The sequence below is a fragment of the Dufourea novaeangliae genome, unplaced genomic scaffold (genome assembly GCF_001272555.1).
Source record: "Dufourea novaeangliae isolate 0120121106 unplaced genomic scaffold, ASM127255v1 scaffold6, whole genome shotgun sequence".
Lineage (NCBI taxonomy): Eukaryota > Metazoa > Arthropoda > Insecta > Hymenoptera > Halictidae > Dufourea > Dufourea novaeangliae.
Genome location: NW_015373900.1, coordinates 57,519 through 78,046, shown reverse-complemented (window position 1 = coordinate 78,046; position 20,528 = coordinate 57,519). Strand labels below are relative to the sequence as shown.

At 43.8% G+C, this 20,528-nt stretch overlaps 1 protein-coding gene across 2 annotated transcripts in view; it reads right to left on the bottom strand.

Annotated features, from left to right (window-relative positions):
• LOC107193603 (maternal protein pumilio) overlaps positions 1 to 19,285 on the bottom strand; it is a 78,728-nt gene extending 59,443 nt beyond the window's left edge. Inside the window, exons 1-5 of one of the 2 annotated variants that reach the window (XM_015583081.1) lie at positions 18,801 to 19,285; positions 17,897 to 18,118; positions 17,615 to 17,743; positions 17,318 to 17,437; positions 3,007 to 3,139 (exon numbers count right to left, since the gene is read on the bottom strand). In XM_015583081.1, coding sequence (XP_015438567.1) covers positions 3,007 to 3,139; positions 17,318 to 17,437; positions 17,615 to 17,743; positions 17,897 to 18,118; positions 18,801 to 18,896 — 700 coding nt within the window. In that variant the 5' untranslated portion in view covers positions 18,897 to 19,285. Of the gene's footprint in view, positions 1 to 3,006; positions 3,140 to 15,159; positions 15,332 to 17,317; positions 17,438 to 17,614; positions 17,744 to 17,896; positions 18,119 to 18,800 lie in introns of those variants that run through there. The other variant, XM_015583082.1, reaches the window with a different exon arrangement.
• Positions 19,286 to 20,528: the final 1,243 nt, after the last annotated feature.

Here is a 20,528-nt window from a genome sequence, read left to right as displayed (position 1 = left end):
CAGTGGAAGCGTTTTCTGCCCTCGGTCTATGCAGGGTGTCCTAAAAAGATGGGACAATCTGCCATATGCGTATTCGTCGTGCAAACACAAATCGAAAAGTCCTTTACCGTTTTGTAATCTGAAACTTCATTTCCGAGATATTAGCAGTTAAACGAACCCCAATCAGCTGAGCGGTGGGCCATACATACGCGCAGACGCAGTCAAGAAGCAGAGGACAGTGGCGTGGGTCGTGCGTTTGTTGACTGTGTTTATACATACGTGTGGCCCATGGCTCAGCTGATTGGGGTTCGTTTAATTGTTAATATCTCGGAAATGGAGCTTCAGATTACAAAACGGTAAAGGACTTTTCGATTTGTGTTTGCACGAGGAATATGCATGTTGCGGATTGTCCCATCCTTTGGGGGCACCCTGTATATTGTTCTTTCGATGTCTCTCTGTATTCTGTACCGATCGATAAGCGGAGCGCGCGACGTAAAACACCACGGGTATACATAAATATATCCTAGGCCCGCGCCGCGTCTCCGCGACATGTGTTCTCTCTGTGCAGCGAACTCTCCTCATCACGGCCTTTTTATATGATTCACCTTTCTCTAATATTACCGAGGACGACGCGAGGGAACACCACACACAACCAACAACTCTGGCGCGTCCATATCGAGCGTTCAGAGAATTCTACGTTAGTCCGGCGGGAGGACCTTCGAACGGCCGGAGAAGCCTCAGCTGCGCATTTCGCTGCAATGGAAGGAGGAGGAACGGTGGGGTCTAATAAGAGTCGGCTCGTTATCCTTTCGGTTTGGCCCGGCTTGCTCGGTCGAACCATGAAAAATGATTTGCATAATACAGAGACATCGACCGGTGCGCAGAAGGGCGAACAGAGGAGTCGATAGGCAGGTGCCCTTCGCGTCTCCTTCAAACGAATCACGATTAACGAGGCAAATAGGGGGTGGTGTAAGACGCTTCATTACAAAAGTCTTGCAGATACAGAAGACGACATTATGTCCTTTTTTCCTTTCTTCAAACAGGCATTTTATGAGAACGACGGTAATATCGAGGAGAAGAACGAGTTCTGGACTCATCAAGAAAGACTTTGGGGGTTCGGAAACCGTCTCGCTTCGATAGCATGAACGAAGCGAAAAACCAATTCTGATCGTGGCTAAAACGGCCCACAGACAATAGTGATTTATCCTACAATTAATTGTAGAAACATACGTTGCTTCGATCGATTGAAAAACAGTTGCCAACGATTCTGACGTGGTTGTACAATTTGCAGTACGATGTAGTCGTACAGGTGCCACAGTGGTCCAGAATCAATATTCAACAGTTTCTACGCTTATTTAGCTCGACATAGATAAATGAACAGATGTTTATGAACTTTTGTGATTCTCTACTTTACAGTAACGTCATCATTCGTCATAGTGTTCTCAACATCTTCATGAAATACTTAATGAATATATCAGGGAATTCATTTGTTTATTTTTAACTGAGGATTTATGATACGGTTAATAAATAAGTCGATGCGAATGTTTCAGAAGATAAAAGAAATTTGTCTTACCGCCGCATACGAACTATGGATATTTCGAAGGGGGAAGGGTTTAAAGGGCTTCGGGAACACGGGGCATCAGACACGGGGTTCGTGAGATTAAAGCCTGGCAGCTTTACGCACAGGGTTCGGCTGACATCCGCCTCAGTTAGGTAACCCCGTCGGTCGAGGATGTTCACACATGACAGGATAATATCGTTACTTAGGAAAAAAATTTGTCAAATTGATATAAGGGACGGGGATGATGGTTAACTAATAACAATTCACGGATTCCACGAGGCTGGTCCACTGTCGATCGAAAGGCTGTGAAACGGCTCTTACCGATGAATTATCCGATCCCGATTAACCCCGTTCGTGGGATTATTCTCCTGGCGTAGTCGAGCCCTAATCCAAATATCCCAAGAGCCCTATTGTCCTTGATACATGCGTGACAGGTAGCACGCCTGATAACGGCGCTGCGCTAATGTGTACCCGGCCACGCACGATTACTCAATGAGCGTTTTCGCAAACCGGCATTACCGACGATCTCGTTGAAGGATGCAACAGCCGTTCCGTAACTGGAACGTGCGCCATGCGCCACGAAACTAGGGGAATGTAGAGGGTGCAACGAAAAAAATAGGATTCATAACTTCTGGAGTAGATAATACTTGCCAAATGACAAACAAAAAGCACTGATAAACATGTCGTCCACCGAGATCTTAACTGTTGTAACTCCAGTTTTCAAAAAAATTCAGTTAATCAATCTACGTGCGTCTCATTGGTCCAAAGAATACAAATTCACCACAATATAAAGAAAATTTAAATTAGAAAACAACAAATATTCTGTTAAATCCTAATTTCGAAACATTGCAAAAAAATTGCACACAAAAAATTGCTTATAACTTCGAAAATATTCATGTTTCGACACATTTTAATAAGGATATTCTTCATCGATTTGACGAGTACTATCTACCCCAGAAGTTATGAACCTTTTTTTTTTGTTTCACCCTATATTTGTATACAGGGTGTCCCAAAAAAAATGAGACAATCCGCAACATGCACATACCTGATGGAAATACAAATCGAAACGTCATTTACCGTTTTGTAATCTGAAGCTCCATTTCCGAGATATTAGCAGTTAAACGAATTCCTACCAGCTGAGCAGTGGGACACACATACGCGCAGACATGGTCAAGAAGCACAGAGGCCAGTGACTTGAGTCGTGCGTTTCTTGATTCTGTCTGCGCGTACGTGTGAGTTCGTTTAACTGCTAACATCTCGCAATGGAACTATATATTACAAAACGGCAAAGGACTTTTCGATTTGTACTTGCATGAGAAATGTACATGTTGTGGATTGTCCCATCTTTTTGGGACACCCTGTATGTATGTTGAGAGATGGACCTCTCGAAAGCTCCGTCGGTGTATGACTCAGATGCCTTCTAGCGGGCGTAGAAATTCCAAGGGAGAATATCTCCTCGCGCGTACCTGAGGTGCTCCAGGTAGAATCCCGCCACATCTGGTGGTCGCCCAGGTGAAGTATCCCACCGCCTTTTACGCCCCCTTCGTCCTTGGAGCCGCCCTCGTCCACGCCCCAGAGCTTTTTTGCCGAGGGAGCGATCTGAAACAATATCAGAAAACGGGTCGTAAGTCCAAAGGGGCTGATGTACTAACGAACCCGCGCGGATCCGCTTGAAATTAGCGTGTCTGAGCGTGTACGAACTATCATCGCGATTTGAACACGTTTGCAACACAGTACAGTAAATCCTCGATGAGTGTTCGAAGGTTCCTGAACGCTAAATATTTCACAAAACTAATGACCACATGCGACTGAAACGAATATCTATCGCTTCATAATACTAAGGTCTGGGTTAGATGCTAAATCTCATTAAAAAGTTAGCATTACAGGACCTGCCCTTGTCAGTGCCGAGGAGCCTTCGAACACTCATTGAGAATTTACCGTAACAAGTGCATACATGATTATTATTCGCCGTCCTTATCGAAGAATAAAGTGAAATTTAATTTAACGGGCCGATCTGAAGGTCCAGGAGACTACCCTTCATCCTTTGTCTGCCAGATAAGCCAATGTTCACGGAGTTGGACTCATCGAGTAGGAACTTATCAGACGGACCGTATTTTATACGTGATTGGAATTCGAAGGGTGACATTATACCCAGCCATCACAGTCTCCCGCGATTGAGAACCGCCGTTAAATAATTAACCTTTCACTCCTGAAAACTTATCCCTCCCTCCGAAGTTCTTCCATTTTTTTTTATTTATTATTATTATTATTAAAGATGGGTAACAAGCTTCGCAAATACACTCTCGCAAGAATCACACCGAAGGACTCCATACCTATTACGGTAATCAACATCAAAACATCCGTTTCCAGTCAAAAACATCCAACTCCCGCCCCCCACCCCGCCGCCCCTCGACAAGTTCGTCGCAACGGGTGGAAATTTAAGCGCGAAAGTCGGCGCCGCGTCAGTCTTGCAGCCGAGAAAGGTTCCAATCGAAAACAGAGAGAGAGACGAGTTGAGTCGCAACCCGTTTCATCGTGAACCGACTTTACATACACACAGAGACACACTACGTACACACGGAGAGAGAGAGAGAGAGAGAGAGAGAGAGAGAGAGAGAGAGAGAGAGCATACACACTTCACATTACTGCACCGTTCCCGACCTAACCTAACTCTGGAGGTCAGTGACGTAACGGAAAGGAGCTGTGGTTGAGGGAGGGGGATGGAGGGAAGCGACCACAGATTGCGGGATCCTAGATGCAGGTATACTGCACGCGCGACGATCACAGTGTGCGCAGGGCCCCGACAGGAGAGTGCAGAATAGCCCTTGTTGCATTTGCGTCCGCATTATCGTGCCAGCCGCGGATCGTTATTAGATTCGCGAAAAAAACCGTCATTTTTTCAATCGTCCCACAGTGGGACGGATTTCTGGAGGATTAGCTTATTAAACTGTCTATCTAGATACATACAGGCAGTCCCCGTTTCATCGCGCGGATAATTGCGGGTATAGATTACCCTGCACAAACTGGAATACGACGATACTGACTTAATGATCCCAGAACGGCCAAACACACGGCGGTATGTACATACTATGACGTCGTTCGATACACAGTTCCCTTGATTTGTTTCCTTTTATTTCAAAGTAGCCTGTACAAAGGCGATACAGGTCGACGACGAGTTAACGGCGTAGAGGAACGACGACCCTTTCCAAGCGGGCACAGACAAACCGTGTCAGTCTCGATTATTTAATCGATGCTTCAAGGCGCGTCACGGTCGCCACCAAATGATGACTCATCGACAGTGGGGGCGGGGGCAGAGAGCACGTAAAGAAGAAAAAAAGCGGCGCGCGCGCTAGAGAGAGAGAGAGAGAGAGAGAGAGAGAGAGAGAGAGAGAGAGAGAGAATGCAAGATTTCTAGTATAACTCACTGCGGCGAAGACAGGCGGTCTCGACAGAGAGCGCACGCGATATTTATATTTTATTGATCAGACGAGATGATATCGCGTACAATAGCACGTGTGCGTCATGAGTCGCGGGTAGAGAGGTTTGTTACCGGCCGATACTGATGGTGATACATTTGAATTGTATCGATACTTGGTATTATTTAAGCAGGTCAGTTATTTAAGCAGATTTTTACTGCAGGCAGATTCTTAGGCAACAGTGTGGAAAAGAAATCATTTTCTTTACGACCTGTTACGTTGTGGCAAATCCAGCGATCGTATCGAAGTTTCGATATTTATGGATTAAATAGCGATACTGGAATATATCGTCACATTAAACATCGATATTTGAAATGAAAAGTATCGATATTCGAAATACCAGTACTGGATCGCCTGTCACTATCGGGCTGACGAAAAAGATTTTGTTTATCGCGGCGTGGTGCAACGTCGAATTCCGTTGATTACGAAGTTACACACACACTGCAACGGAACTGACAGCGAGCCGGACGTCCTTTGAAACAAATTCGTGGTTATCGATGTTACGTCGTCCACCCGTGCGAAGAAAAACATACGATAAGACGATATCTCATTGGCATAGATTCCAGTTGCAAGTGCAAACCGAAAACTTCGCCGCCGTGATTCACAACCGATTCCCCCGGATCGAATCTAATCTTATGAAAATTTAAGTCACGACGAAAAGCCTTTGATCCTTGGTTTCGTATATACGAATGTGGAGAAAATGTATGTGAAGTACACGTAAGTGATGTATATGGAGAAAAAGAACGAACAGGCAGATATTTCACCCAACGTGGACCATAAAAATAGCCAAGATAAAAAGGGTGCATAGCAATATATCCTACCGCCGAAAGCGTACAAGAGCACATATTCACAGACACTAAAAAATATTTTTGCGAGGCAATATCGAGGCGAGGCTCGCGCGTATCGTCTCTTCACCTAGATCGACAAATCGGCGGATAAAAGGAAACAGAAGAAGAAAAAAAAAATATCGAACGAGTTACACAGGTTTAGAAAACCGGTTAGAAATCCCACGGGAGAAAACACACATCGGGAGCTTTGTAAGAGCGAGCCCCTACGTCTTCACGTGTGTCAAGTTGGAAAGCGAATCTTCGTTTACATCATTCAACAGCACAATTTCTTCTTCCCTCCCCTGGCCCTCCCGCGTGGCTTTTTTTTGGACTCGTATTTTAGTGCGCGACCGCGCGAGTCTCGCCTGTACTCTCTTCTTCTTTTCCTCGGTTGGAATTCTTGGGAATTACCCGCGGACTTAAGAACGATAATAATAAGAATAACAGTTTTAATTACGCAATCCCCTGGCCTAAGAACACTGAAACGAGTTTCAAACACCATCTGCACGAGGAGAATGTATTCTCTGTGGTGGTGGTGGTGGTGGTGGTGGTGGTGGTCTCTACACACCACCGTCGTTCTATCGTTGTACGCTACCCACTTTAGAGTCTCTCTACTAACATAAATAGAACACGCGGATGAGCCGCGCGTTTCCATTCGAGAAATCGACATTTCTGTCGCGTGCTCGCTGGAGCGCAGTTCCCTAAAAATGGAAATGGCTTCGAATTACGTTACAGTGGACTTTTAATAACTTTCTGCATAGGCCTCCTATACCATCCACGCGTTCTTTCACCAATACAGGAAATCATCGATGAGTGTTCTGGAGCCCCCCCCCCCCCGCCCCCAATTATGGGACTGACGTCTGAACACTCGGAGAGCCTTCGAACACTCATCGATAATTTATTGTACTACTGATATGTCCTCGCAACATCGTTTAATTCACGCGCACCTCTTGCCCATGTACCGTCCCGCTAACGTTAGTCTTTGTGGTGGGAGTCATTCGATACGTTTCAGTTTCCCAGAATTTCTTCTCTTACAGCCCCGAGCGCGGTAAGTTATCGAGAGTCCACTGTGCTCGTGACAAAATATTCCACACGTATGTATACACTTGATTCCCTTTGAATTGTACGACACGTGTCGTCGCGCGGTACGCCACAGGGATTAGCCCACCCTTTTTTCGATACACTTAAAGGTATCCCATACCGAGAAAACGTGCACTCGAGCCACAGCTGGATTCGTTGGTGGTTCCCATCGCGTGTATTTTTCTCCAGTCTTTCGAATGCGGTTTATAGGGTTAGAGGGGGCAGGGAAGCGGCTCCACGATTCCTGAACGCACAGGGGGTGAGACGTGCGCGCGAGAAGTGGAAAGCACCGAAACGAGGATACCGTCGAAAGGTTCGGTAAGGTAAGGGTAAGAGGTAAGAAGGGTAAGGCTCGGTCAACCGGGGGCGATACGCCGTGAGTATCGACCGCGTCGCCGGCCGGCAGAGACGCTTTTGCACGTTAAGCACGAGTAACGCAGAACGGAGAGAGAGAGGAACAGGGAGAAGGAGAGGACGAAAAGCGCACCGAACAGAGAAGAACAACCCATCGCAGACTTTCTCGTTCCTGGAACGAGACCAAAGAGGGGGACCCGACTCGATTCCACGGATTAACTGATAGGAATATTCTCGTGCATCCGTGGTGGGTCACGCTGTTAACGTTGTCGACGACACATCGTATCGGTCGATTATTCCAGAGAAAGTCGAATCTCATCGCGTCTCGTGAATAACTAATGGGGGGAACGAAAATATGAAATATTCCGTTGGCCGGGTAGGATAACGCGGCGAGGAGATGACCGATGGTCCTCGAGACAAACAGCCGGAAGCTATTTCGCTTTCGTTTGAATTTATAACTGGGTCGAGAGGGTGGTTGAACGAGGCCTTGACGGGGAACGTATCCGAACGGCTGGCCACCAAACGGTTTCAAACGGCCTTCTATCCAGAGGTCCCATGAGTTCTTTAAAAGGGACAATGGATACCGAATAGATAGAAAACGACTCGAAGGATCCAGTAGGGATAGACAAGGGTATCATTTAGCAAGAGTAATGTTATAGATGATGCACCATTTAGCGCAAATGCACTACCTACAGCGCATCCTCTCGTTTTTTGCTTGTAGGTACATCGTATACAACAGGGAGAAGCTCACGCAATAACAACCCTGAATTCATCCGATCCGTTTCATTAGCCGAGGAACGATAGCATTCCGCCTCTCGAAAACCAGTCAGCGAAAACTTTTGCGCGTTCAAGGAGCATAGAGCAGAAGAAAAGAAAATTGGAGAGAAAAGAAAGGACACAAGGAAAGGGGAAAGGGAAGGGGGGTTGTGTGCGTGCGTGCGCGCACGCGAGAGAGACGGGCCGTGGTGGTTCGTTAGACGAAGATATGATATAGTTCTAGCCCTTCGAACCGCATCGGTCAGCAGCCAGTGGAAGCACTTCTGCACATTGTGGCAGCGGAGCCACGGACGGGGAGGAAAACAGAGAGACGAAAGAAAGAGCAAAAACAGGGGTGCATAGAACGAAGCGAGAGGAGGCCGCTCAGCTGCGCCGGGCGAAAGAAAGGGGAGAAGAAAAAGAAATCAAGAATGAGAGACGAAACGAAAGAGAGTAGAGTCCCGCCTGTGGCTCTCTCTTTCATTGAACAAAGCAGACGCTAGGATATCTCCCGCTGCTATATCTCCCTAAGCCCTTCCCCCTCTACCAGACGACCAGAGCTTCTCTCCCCACCATACTATCCGGCTTTCCCGCTCCTCCCAGCCATCGCGCAAAGGCAACCACCGCCGCTTGCCTCTTCCCATCCCGCACAACCACGAGGTTCCCCCCACCATAGGACAGAGCGGCAGCGTGGACGTCGTCGCTAAACTGCCACGGGGCCACCGACCCCTCCCCAGGTCCCGCGGCCACGGGTCACGGCCACTGTCCTCACGGAGAATCAACGCGGCAGGCACATGAGGGAGGAAGAGGTGAACACTGCCTGCCTGCCTGCACGCCGCTGCCCGTTGTTCTCTCGTTCTTCATCTCTCCCTTGAACCCTCCACTCTCTACACTTTCGTCTCTTTCACCGTGTTCCGTTTTGTTGATGCGTGCGCGTGCGTGAGACCAAATAATACAGACATCCGTGTGCAGTGGGACCACACGGACGTATTTTCTTACGCGTTTTCCTTCGATTTTTCTTATTTTAATCCGACATTAGTACGATTTCGAATCGATTCGATTCTTTGGAAGATTGTTTCCCTTAGGTAATACGTCTCTGGCATTTGTAACACGTACCACTAACGGCCAAAAGTACAGGACCAGATCTAATAATTACAAGAAAGAGGAAAATATTATTCTACAAAGGGATAACCGAAGGTAAAGTGTTAAAACTGATGTAGGAAGTGATTTGTATATGTACCGATTCCGAAACTTTTATTTTCTCGTAACAGAATAATTAGTTACTGTGCATGAACTCTGGTCCCATACTTTTGACCGGTAGTGAATCGAAATCGAACATCCCTATTTCGAGCATGCATTCGTTATCTGCCGCGATAGCAAGGATTATGTCGGTAAGTTACGATGATCCTGAATATCATTAAGATCTCGATCAAACGTAAGAACATTAATGGAGGACATTCGGGTAAATCGAGGGGTATCCGACGTAATTGACATCGGCGGAATTAGACCGATAGACCGATGATTTTGGTGTTGGATGAAAATGATTCAACCGACGCGACGGTTTCGCCGGTAAGACTTTATGGAAATGAATTTCTCCTCCGCATAATACACCGGCGCCGCCGTTTCCCGATGACGATTCCGCGAACGTAACCGATGCGCGTTTTAGGTTCAACGACACACGCGTCACGTCACAAGTCAACACGATATACGCGTCAATTTACGAAAGAAACGGATTACGATACAAGATGAAGGAGATTTTGTGTTTGTGGAGTAGAAAACGAGTCACCATCCTTCGCACCCGCCACCAATTTTCACTGACAGAGCCATCCCCTTTCATCCCGTCCGACAAAGGGCAACCAGAAGAGAATTCGATCGATTTTTCCTCAAGTGTCCACATTTAATCGCGCCCTTTCACACACGTTATTCCACGGGGAAGATTTCATCGCGAAGTCTGTGCTCGGTCTAGGCCTACGCGGTTCCATGAAGTGAAAGTCCAGAATCAGAGAAACCGATTACACGATACGAAACCGATTACGACCGGTCATTCGCGTAAGAATTTCCCTCGAACGCGTGAATCTGAGTCATCCGGAACGGAATTTATCCGGAATAGTACATTTACTCTTTGGATGAAAAAGTGAAAAAGATAAAGTTATGAAACGTTTCTTCTTTTCTCCTCGTGTGAAAAAGACAAACGAACCGCCGCGCTGCGCCGTAGTGCTGGATTAATTATATTATGGTAAAGTGAATCCCAAGAAAAAAATATCGACAACGGGGTGTGCAACGTTACTCGATTATTAATTTATACTAAATAACAGTGGGAATTCGAGTCACCTCTCGTCGAAGCTCCAATCAGCGACAAACTATCGATTATCGATGCCACTTTGCATAAGTTCACTGACATATAAGTCAATGTCAATACACATTCTCCCGTAGGCGGTTGCCAACCCCCTTTTTTCTCCGTATTTTTTCGTATATTTCGAACCCCTGGCAATTCCAGGGGAAAGGATTATCCCGTTAATTCAATATCCCTTTATATAATGATATAGAATACTTCTTCCCCGAGAGTGCGAGGCTGATGTCACTTGTGAAAGCGGAAACTGGTTTCGCTCTTCTTTTATCGCGCGAATAAAACACGATAAGATGGTCCTCGTGTGGGAGGTATACTTTTCTTAGGAGTTACGTGCTTACCGATTTTTAGTCGTCTGTTTAATGCTTCTCGTGATTTGAAATCCGAATATTTTCGCGGCATTCGTTTAAATCGTCGATCAAAATTGAACAATACCACCTATGATCGTTATTGTAACGGTTGGATAAAAACGCGCGATAATTACGGGTGAAAAACGAAAGAACCATATAGGAGAATCCCAGGAAACCGCGTAGAAAAGTTCTATAGAACTTCAGCTGCTGAAACGGGACCGGTGATAAAAACCGTGGCCGCGATGATGAGATTGTGATCGAAAAAAAAACGACACTGATCTTGTGTAACAATTATCGCGGAGGCTTGCGAAGTACCATAGGCATAAACTGCATAACTATCCGTAACCATCTGTTCCCCGCCGTGACACGAGAAGAGAAAGTTCGTTGTAACCGGGTGACACTCGATATGTTTCGGTCGTAATGGAACATACAGAAATATGCCTAATGCGGAGACATTGGCCACTGCCAGGATAATCGAACCACATTTGGCCTCCATGAAGATGATCCTCAAACGCGAAGCAAAATGGACCACACGAATCTCGGAAATGGTATATCGTGCGTGCATACGCTGTCTAGAACGACGGCGAGAGGAATGACGAGGCTAATTGAAAATATTTTCGCGACATGTAAGGTCAGCCCTGAACCTTCGAAGCGATTAAAGAACAGGAGAGAGAGATAGTGAGTCACGCGAATCAATATCCCTCCAGCACTATTTGCCGCGTTTATATTGGCGTGAGAGCGCGCGCGCAAACACACACACGCGCGCGCGCGCGCGCACGCACGGAGAGAGAGAGAGAGAGAGAGAGAGAGAGACCCGATGCACATGGTCGAAATATAACGAGAAATTTCCATTGAGTTTTTCGGCACACGCATATCCGTTCACGTGCGTTCACAGTTGCCCATACAGCGAACCCTGACAGTGTTTCAATCGATTAGCCAAGCCCGAAGGGGGAACACCACGGACGAGGGGGGAACGTATGTAAAACACAAAGCCGTATAAATTTAAATGGCACCGGTCCAAACGAACTGTCTCCCCTTCGCGACGAAGACGCAAAACATCGAGTTTATAACGCGAAGTCGCGAGGACAATGGGCGTCCGGCCTATTGATGATTCAAGGAGCAAGAGTAGGGGGGGGGAGCTTTCGACCGCGATAACGAACACGCAATATCATTTTATACACTTCCAGCGGAAAAAATTCAAAGTTCGTGCGAAGGTACATTAATGTGAACAAACGCGAACGTTCTCCGATACCTCCGCGGTTTGCTTGCTTACGTGTGAAAGAGAGACGGAGATGGATGCAGGTATAAAGAAAGATAGATAGATAGATATCGCGAGAGAGAGAGAGAGAGAGAGAGAGAGAGAGAGAGAGAGAAGGAGGAATGAAAGAAGGAAAGGACAGAAATCCGGGTGTTTCACTGTGTAGAGTTCGAGGGACATAAACAATGAAGAAAAGGACGAAAGAAGCAGGAGCAGTGCAAGGAGCAAGTGCAAGCTTGCTCATCTAGATACATATTTTTTCTATGGTTGCACGCAGCAGCGCTCCAACGACCCCAAACCAGGGTGACCATCGCTAGTACTTCCGTACTAGATCTAGTACGTTCGAAAAATGTTTTATGTTCTAGTGCGTTCACCAACAGATCTAGTACTTTATTCCTTCAGAACAATAATAACAATACGAGAGTTAATACTTCTGTCTCCTCCCAGCTCCCCAAATGTCATATTCAGTAAAACAAGCATGATTTCTCTTTTTTCCACCCCCTCTCACTGTTTGCTAATCATCCCCTCCTCCCTGATCCCATACTCGCGCAATCCGACTGGAATTAGGCAATGAATATATGTCCTTCGAAATTCAAACAGTTTTCGCCCGTTACAACATCATCACAACTGATCATTGAACTGAACCGGCATAGGACTTAAAGGGAACTGGGAAGTGGAAGAATGAAATATTTTAATGTGAGAGTATCCCTCTTTTATTGATGCACAGCGTAATTTGGACCAAATTATGTAAAAATGTTGCTTTTCATTTAAAATGTAGCAAACAACAATGGAATTGTCAGGATATTTAAACAGCCAGATGCTTAAAAAGTGTCAAACTTCAACAATGAGATATAATCGTGGTTGTACGAATCATTGCTCGCAGCCACAGTTTGATTTGAAGTAGGTGTTCATTTAAAGCGCGTTTGAAGTCTGATGTTTTCGTTAATTTTTTAATCAAATAAACGTTGATAGTCTCCGACTGTTTCAAACAGCGAAACTAGCTTTAGGTTGGCATTAACCCTCATCCGTCCCTTGTGTCAATTTGATACATTCTTCTCCTAAGAAATGATAATCTATCATGTATAAGTGGTTTTAGTCGAGGCTATGTGACTTTAATTTTAAAGAATTTGAAAATGTAACTATGCATCTATTAATTATACTAATTTCTTAGCGCTGTGTTGATTTGAAACCGAGAGACACATTAAGCTAGGAAAATGAGGGACAGATGAAAGTTAAGGAAAAACATGGGAGTTGCCGACGCATCCCATTAAATTTCAAGCATTTATCAGCTACAGATTTTACTATTCCCGAAGGTATAATTAATTTAGCAAAATTTGCTAAAAATAACGAATAAATACTTCGTGTTTTTTTTTGCGGGAGCCCCTTCTATATATGTAAATAGCATATTAAATAATTGGAAATTTAATGATATATTATTTTAAACACTAAAATGAAACTAAAAATTATATAATCGAGTAATACAAATGTGAAGATCTGAGTCGCAATTGGAACTTCTGATACGATGATTGACTAGTGCAGCTCTTGGACTTATATGTAGATGACTAGCGTGAGGTTAGTTGTCACTTTTTTCTTTCCATATTTGTCGTACATTAGTTAATTTAGCCGGTTTATATTGAGCTCATCTATGATAATAATGTAGTAATATCGTAAATTACCCTTTATAGAGTGAAACGCAAGAAAATACAAATTTTAGTACTTTTTTTCAGATTTAGTAGCTTTTCCCTCCATAAGTTGGTACGAAATATTTTTGCTCGGTGGTCACCCTGCCCCAAACTGAGCTGTAGTTTGGAGCTGCCTAGTTTGTCCCCCCTGCTCCCCTCGGCCCACTCTCGTGAAAAGACTTTGTATTTCGGTTAGAATTATACACTTAATCGGTTATTTTGTAACGAGATCGTTTCGCGTCCGATTTTCACAGAACATATAAGCTGGTTAGAGACAAAAACGCGCGCAGCAGATCGAAATTCTTCCATCCATCGTTAAGGTACAAGCCAACGCTAATGGATTCGTTGTTATATTACAAGGTTAAGCGAGTTCGGAGACCTGATTGGCTGAGTAATCATCGGAGACACCTCCGTGCGACCGCGTTCGTACAAATATTCTACTCACGATTCCGATCGGCTACTCTTCGGTCGGATTAATCATAAACTATGATAAGAATGTACATGAAGCTTAGGTCTTCGTGTTTGAGTGATTGATTTTTAGAGAATTAAAATAAGATTAGCTTTAATGATTGTCTACACAAAATATGAGAATGAATTTTTTTGAATACACTATTTTTAATCTACCGTCAATGCAAACTACACGCAATGAGATTTCTTCGATCGGTAGAGACGTAAACAAACCAAAACGTCGCGTCCATCTTCGCAACGTTTACGGTACACAAGAATATTAATAGATATTTAAGCCCAAATGTATCTATTTTATGTAAATACAGTAAACCGTCGAGTAAAATCAAGGTGAACGCAAAAAAAGGTTATCTTGAGAGTACAAATTTGATGAAAAAAAAAAAAAAAACAACAACGGAGAAAGATGGGGTATTTTGGGGTATTTTGGGGTATTTGATTCTATTGAAAGCCATAACGCAGCTGCAAATACTTAAGAAACATAACTTTCGATGTGAAAGAATATCTAAGTTCGTGATATGACAAGACACGCTGCTAACCATAAATATTCCTAATGCACTTGTCAATGTTCTGCTACTTGTTAAAATTTTCGTCAAAATATTCTTCACGATAAAAGATGAAAAACAAAACATGTAGTATAAGAGGAGCTACAGGACGAAAATATACCGCAATAAGTGTCACAATATATAGTGCAATATGTGTCATATTCCGTAGGTGTACGATGACTAACGAAAAGGTTAGGCATAGCTCAGAATATTTCACAAATTCGTCGAATATTCTACATAAAAGGAAAACGAAAAATATGATTCGTTCGAGTCGTGTTAGATGTCGAACGTCAACGATCGCGACAAGCGACTCAAGTCTCACTCGGGCTTGGTAAACATGGAGGTTTCCGTTGTGAAGTAAAAAATTTTTCGAAACATAACCTATAAAATTCGCAACCACGGACGACGCGTGTGTCGCGAATATTTGAAACGCGAATGAGGATTATCATTGGTAAGGGGATACAGTGAATGAAAAGAAATACCATGTCGGCCCCCAAATCCTTCATGTCGCAGTAAAGGAAAAGATCCCCCGGTGGTTTCATCCAGTCGCCTGTACTCGTGCCTCCTCCCTGGCTGTACCCTACACCGAAACTCTCCACCGTCTCCAAGGTACCCTCGGCACGGCGCGTCACCTCCGAGAGATTCACCGTTAACCCCGTGGTACACCGACAACGCGAACAAGAAATTCAACACACACACTGTTTAGCACGCACTATCCGATGGACGAGGCGATCTTGGAGATAATTCACAGAATTCCGAGGAGGACGCGTCGCAGAAGAAGAAACAAGAAGGTAGTCGTAATCGTAGGTAAACCACAGCGTCGGGGCGCGGACGCCGATTCAGCCGGCACTGAATATAATATACACACCACTCCCGGTTGTTTTCACGTTCGTTTTTCCGCTCCGAACACAGAGACAGGCGGACGGACGGGCGGACAGAGACAGACGGACAGACGGACGGCAAACCTCTCGCGAACGAAGCACACTACACCGCTACTGAACAATAATACGAGTCACGGCACCACCACGAACAACAGTGCAAGAGAAAGAGAGAGATAGAAAAGCGTTCGGCCGCCTGTCAAACAGTTCGACACCTCCGGGTGCCTCGATGCTGCCACTGCTACCTATGGTCCTCTCTTCTTCTTCTTCCTCCTCCTCCTCTGCCTCCTCCACCGTCTCCGCCACCGCCGCCGCTGCTGCTGCTGCTACCGCCGCCACCACCGCCGCCGCCGCCACCGCCGCCACCACCTCCTTTCTCCTCTCGCGCACTTTGCACACTCACTCCGCGAATTCGCGTTTATTTACAAAGGGGGAGCGAGTCCATTACCGCGATTCCAGATTCGAAATTCACGCCCGTCTGAGCATATCGCGAGACGCTTCGTTATTTGGCGTTAAAGTAACGCTCAGCGTCGTCACGATGCTTCTTATTTCTCGCCTCTCCTAAAATTTTCGTTGGACCGGCCTCTCTCTTCGGCAGAGACTGTCCTCCTAACCGAAACAAAGAACGACGCTCGGAACGGGCGCGCTCTATCGACAGCCCCGCCAATCAACATTTCGTTTTGCGAACACCGCTAACCAATCCGAGCTCTCCTAAATTCTACCGTCTACCTTTTGCACGACCTCTCACGGCGACCGGATGAAAATTTGATCGCGATTAATGAATGTACCTGATCTGACAAGACCCTCGCCATTTATGAAATACTACTATTTCAAATAATTCTTTAACACTAATCGTACCGACAACCGGTCAAATAATCGGTTTGAAGTACGGCACAAATATGTATATAAAAGTCTCGGTACGGTTACTGTCAATCGACTAGTTACTTCATACTTTATTTTTAAATGAAATACATATACCATGTTTTTGAAATTGAATACATGCGAGTCATGTGGAAGACAATTTTAAGGATTCAAATGTTTGGGGGGAAAATGTTAAAATATAAAGTATATTAATACATGTATACATGTTCATCTAATATTCTGAGTGAAATCGTTAAAAATGTATCATAAAACGTCTTAGAAGAATTCCTAATTTGTTAAACGACCGAATTTTGACCCTGACACAACACAAGTTATGTGAAAAGTGGAAACATCAACTAGACTTCCTACCTATAAAATTTGTCTCTCCTGCTATCAATAATAGAGATGCTCTCAACTTAAATAAGATATACACATAATATATAAAAATTAAATGAGATACGAATAGTCTTAAATGCAACTGATTTGACTGTACCCTCCTATCGAGTCTAGGTCCAATCAGATCCATTAACCCCGCGTGTTCAAGGTGAGCGTAAGTTTTAAAGATCAAGAATTCTTTAGATTGAAAATTAATCCAATTAGTCTCAAACTGCCCCATAAGTATGGTGTGAAACTCATTCACCCACCGATTAAATTCGTCCCACACATTTCGTAAGTGTATTTAATGTACAACACAGTTTTCTTGTTGTGTGCAATAATTCATATAAGCATACGTAAAAGTACATGTTACTATTTGGCATATCTAAAGTATTTAAGAACATACTTGACATACTCGAATTGGTCTATTCGATTAACTGTATTCTACAGTATTTAACAGTAACAAAAGTTTACATTACCTAGCACACATATGTATACTACTACTGATATAATTAATAACACTTACCTGGCCATTTCTGAATTGCTGTTGCTGTTGCTGTTGTTGATGATGAAAAAGAGCAACTTGTTGCTGAGCTGTCATTTGGTTATTCAAATAGACCAAGTGTTCTGCTCCAGGTGCTCCACTCTGTAAAAGATATAATAAATTGCAATTATTAATATAGATAGAGCAAGATATCTTAACTGATAAAAAGAACTAAAGCTGTAGTACATTGAAATAGTACCAGTAACAAGCTATCTGTCAATTATATTTCTTATGAAACATTATGCTAACACAAATATAAATATATAATATAATACTCACTTTAAGTTGCATTGGATGTATCTCATAAGGTAGGTGAACATTGTTCATAGTTTGCAGTCCCAATTGTTGAGGTTGATTCTGCTGTGGTACATTCAGTTTAGTAATGGGATATTTCCATTTTTCTGGATTCTATAAATCAATAAAATTTACAATGAAATAAGAACAAAAACAGGATGACAATAAAATATTGTTAATACGCTATTTTTTGTATGTCAACAGAGAATGACTCTGAACTTCTTTTCTGAGTACCATACAAAATGAGTTACAATTCAATATACTCACATTATCAATGATAGCATCATCTGCAAGAGCCCAGGCTCGTGGAGCTTGTTTCGTTTGAAAAGTTGAAGACTGGGCATTAAATTCTGGTTCAGTGGGTCGTTGAAATACATAACCGACCATAGCATCATCCTGTGTTCTGCTCACTCCTATTTGATGTGTTTGGCCTGGTTGAATACGCATACTATCCCCACCAGCCATTACTTGTCCACATTGCTCTGCGTCCTATCGACAACAAAAACAGTTATTGTTACAGTATATACTAAACTGAACATACCTATTACAATGAAGTGTTAAAAGAGGTATACATTAAACAAAAAGTACATATCTCTAACAAAATTAGTTTTAAGTAAATAAGAACATGCAACTGATATTCGAATATTTATCTTGACATCATAAAATACTAAGACCGATGCAAGAATAAATTCTTTCCAACATTAAGATTTATGTATAATCATTTTTGTTCAAACCCCAGAAAGAAGCTTGCAACAGAAACAATACTACTCTTATTTCCCTATAGTGAACAGTTTAAGGAATACAACCAAAACATCTTGCCATTTCTATAGAATACTCTGCCATGATGGATCAAACAAAGCACAAGCATATGCAATACCCCATGCATATGCACAATAAGAGGACTCTTTTCCCGTGTTTCGGCTACAGAATAGAGCTTCTCCACATTGTTTCTCAAGATATCAATCAAAACGAATTACAATATGAAAGATTAAAATTGTGTAAACGTTCGAATTGACGTTCTACAAACGAAAATTCTGTCTCTAAGACACGTGAGATAGGTTATGGCATTTTGATCACACGTAAAATCCGTATTGTCAAGATAACTATTCGCGAAGCGTGTACCGATCTGAGAAGAGAAATATAAAAAAAAAATATGAAAATGTGTGCATACCGTTGGTATATGTCCATTAGCGGAAGGATGGTGTAATTGCACGGAAGGTGCCGGTTCACCCGCAGCACCAGCGCTACTCGCACCAAGCCACTTCATCGTTCTGTCAATCTGTACCGCTGCCACGGGCACGTTCAACGACGATTCCGACAGATAAGAGGTTCACCCTCGCCGTGAAGGTTAGCTCGGTCAGAACCGGCGTCCGGAGCCAAAGGTAAAATCTCCCGCTACGTTTGTTCCGCGGGCATGTTACGCGCGTGCGACCCTTAACAATGTCGCATCTCCGTTGTTTCAACGCGACGATGCTGACAATGACGACGACGACAACGAGAATAATCACCGTAGGAGATCTTATTTATCGTGAAGCCGCGACCGAGAACGCCAGACAGAACACAGCAATGGCAGCTGGCCGTGAGCGGTGCTGCCGGATTTTTGACAACACCGCCGGACGATAGGTAAAACGAAACGGGGAACACAAAGAGAATCGTTGAACCGACGAGATTCGCTCTACACTATTCCGGTTTTTGAGTTTTACCAAACAACATGAGCACTTCGCTGACGGACCAACGAAACTGGAGGGATGCCGAGGGGAAAAAAAGTGAAAAATACAAAAAAACGACAACTGCTTGTTCATCGACGATGGCAGGGAATCGGGGGGTAGGAAAACGGAGAGGGGCAGGAATCGCGAAATTCGCAAAATTCAGATTCGTTGCCTTGTTAATCTTTGCGAACCCGAACCCCGAAACGACAACGGATCCAATTAATGGTGGTTACTCTTTCGATTCACGGTTTTTGCTTCGCCGCGATCACTACAGCGCAACCAATTCAACAATACACCGTCCGTTGAATTCGATATTATTCTTGATTTTTCCGGTTATCTATCAACGTTCCTCGTTGATTTTTTTTTCCACACACTGGTCTCGTTAAACTAATGCTTAAAATACACTATTCACAGATATGTACAACAAAATACGGGCACACGATGTGCATCCACCGGCATCGCGTGTTTCGCGCGCAAGGATGCTGCGCGATTTTGGGACGGGGTCCAGAGGGGGGGTCGCAGATGGACGAGTACAAAGAAATATGCAACCCGAGTTTAGAAATACCGCGAAACGATGCGGAGCTCAATACGTTATTTCTGTCAATTTCATTCTCTTCCTTTTAGCAATCCCTCGGTTTAATATATATATACTTTCACCGCAACGAATAATTTGTCGATAGCACTATACATATAATAACGTTCGAACAAAAGTTTGTCGACTTTAACCGGCGTTAATCGTCCGTTCACGATTTTTCGCACAATACCGTTGAATGTGGTGCTCGAAGTGTCAAGATTCTAGGTTATACCAGGTTATACGACCGAATCATGGACGGAACGAATAGATAGCGGTGTTCCATGCTAGAATCAGCCGTACCATTTTTACCGCCATCTAATATAAAAGACATGTTCTAAAATTAGTTATTCACTTCTCTCACATTCTTTTTTAAAACATTAATAAAATCGTTTGCTTTGCAAAATTTTCCACACATATATTAGTATCGAGATGACAATACTATATAAGTATACAATTTATTAGTTTCTGTTTTTATTTTTGCACACAGTATTATTTTTGTAATGGTACACTGTTCTATCGTTCTGAAATGAGTGTATGTGTTAGTTTTGTAAACGTTACAACTGCTTCAGTGCAAACTCCTCATAATACGCACGACAGCGGGCAGGTTTGTAATTCT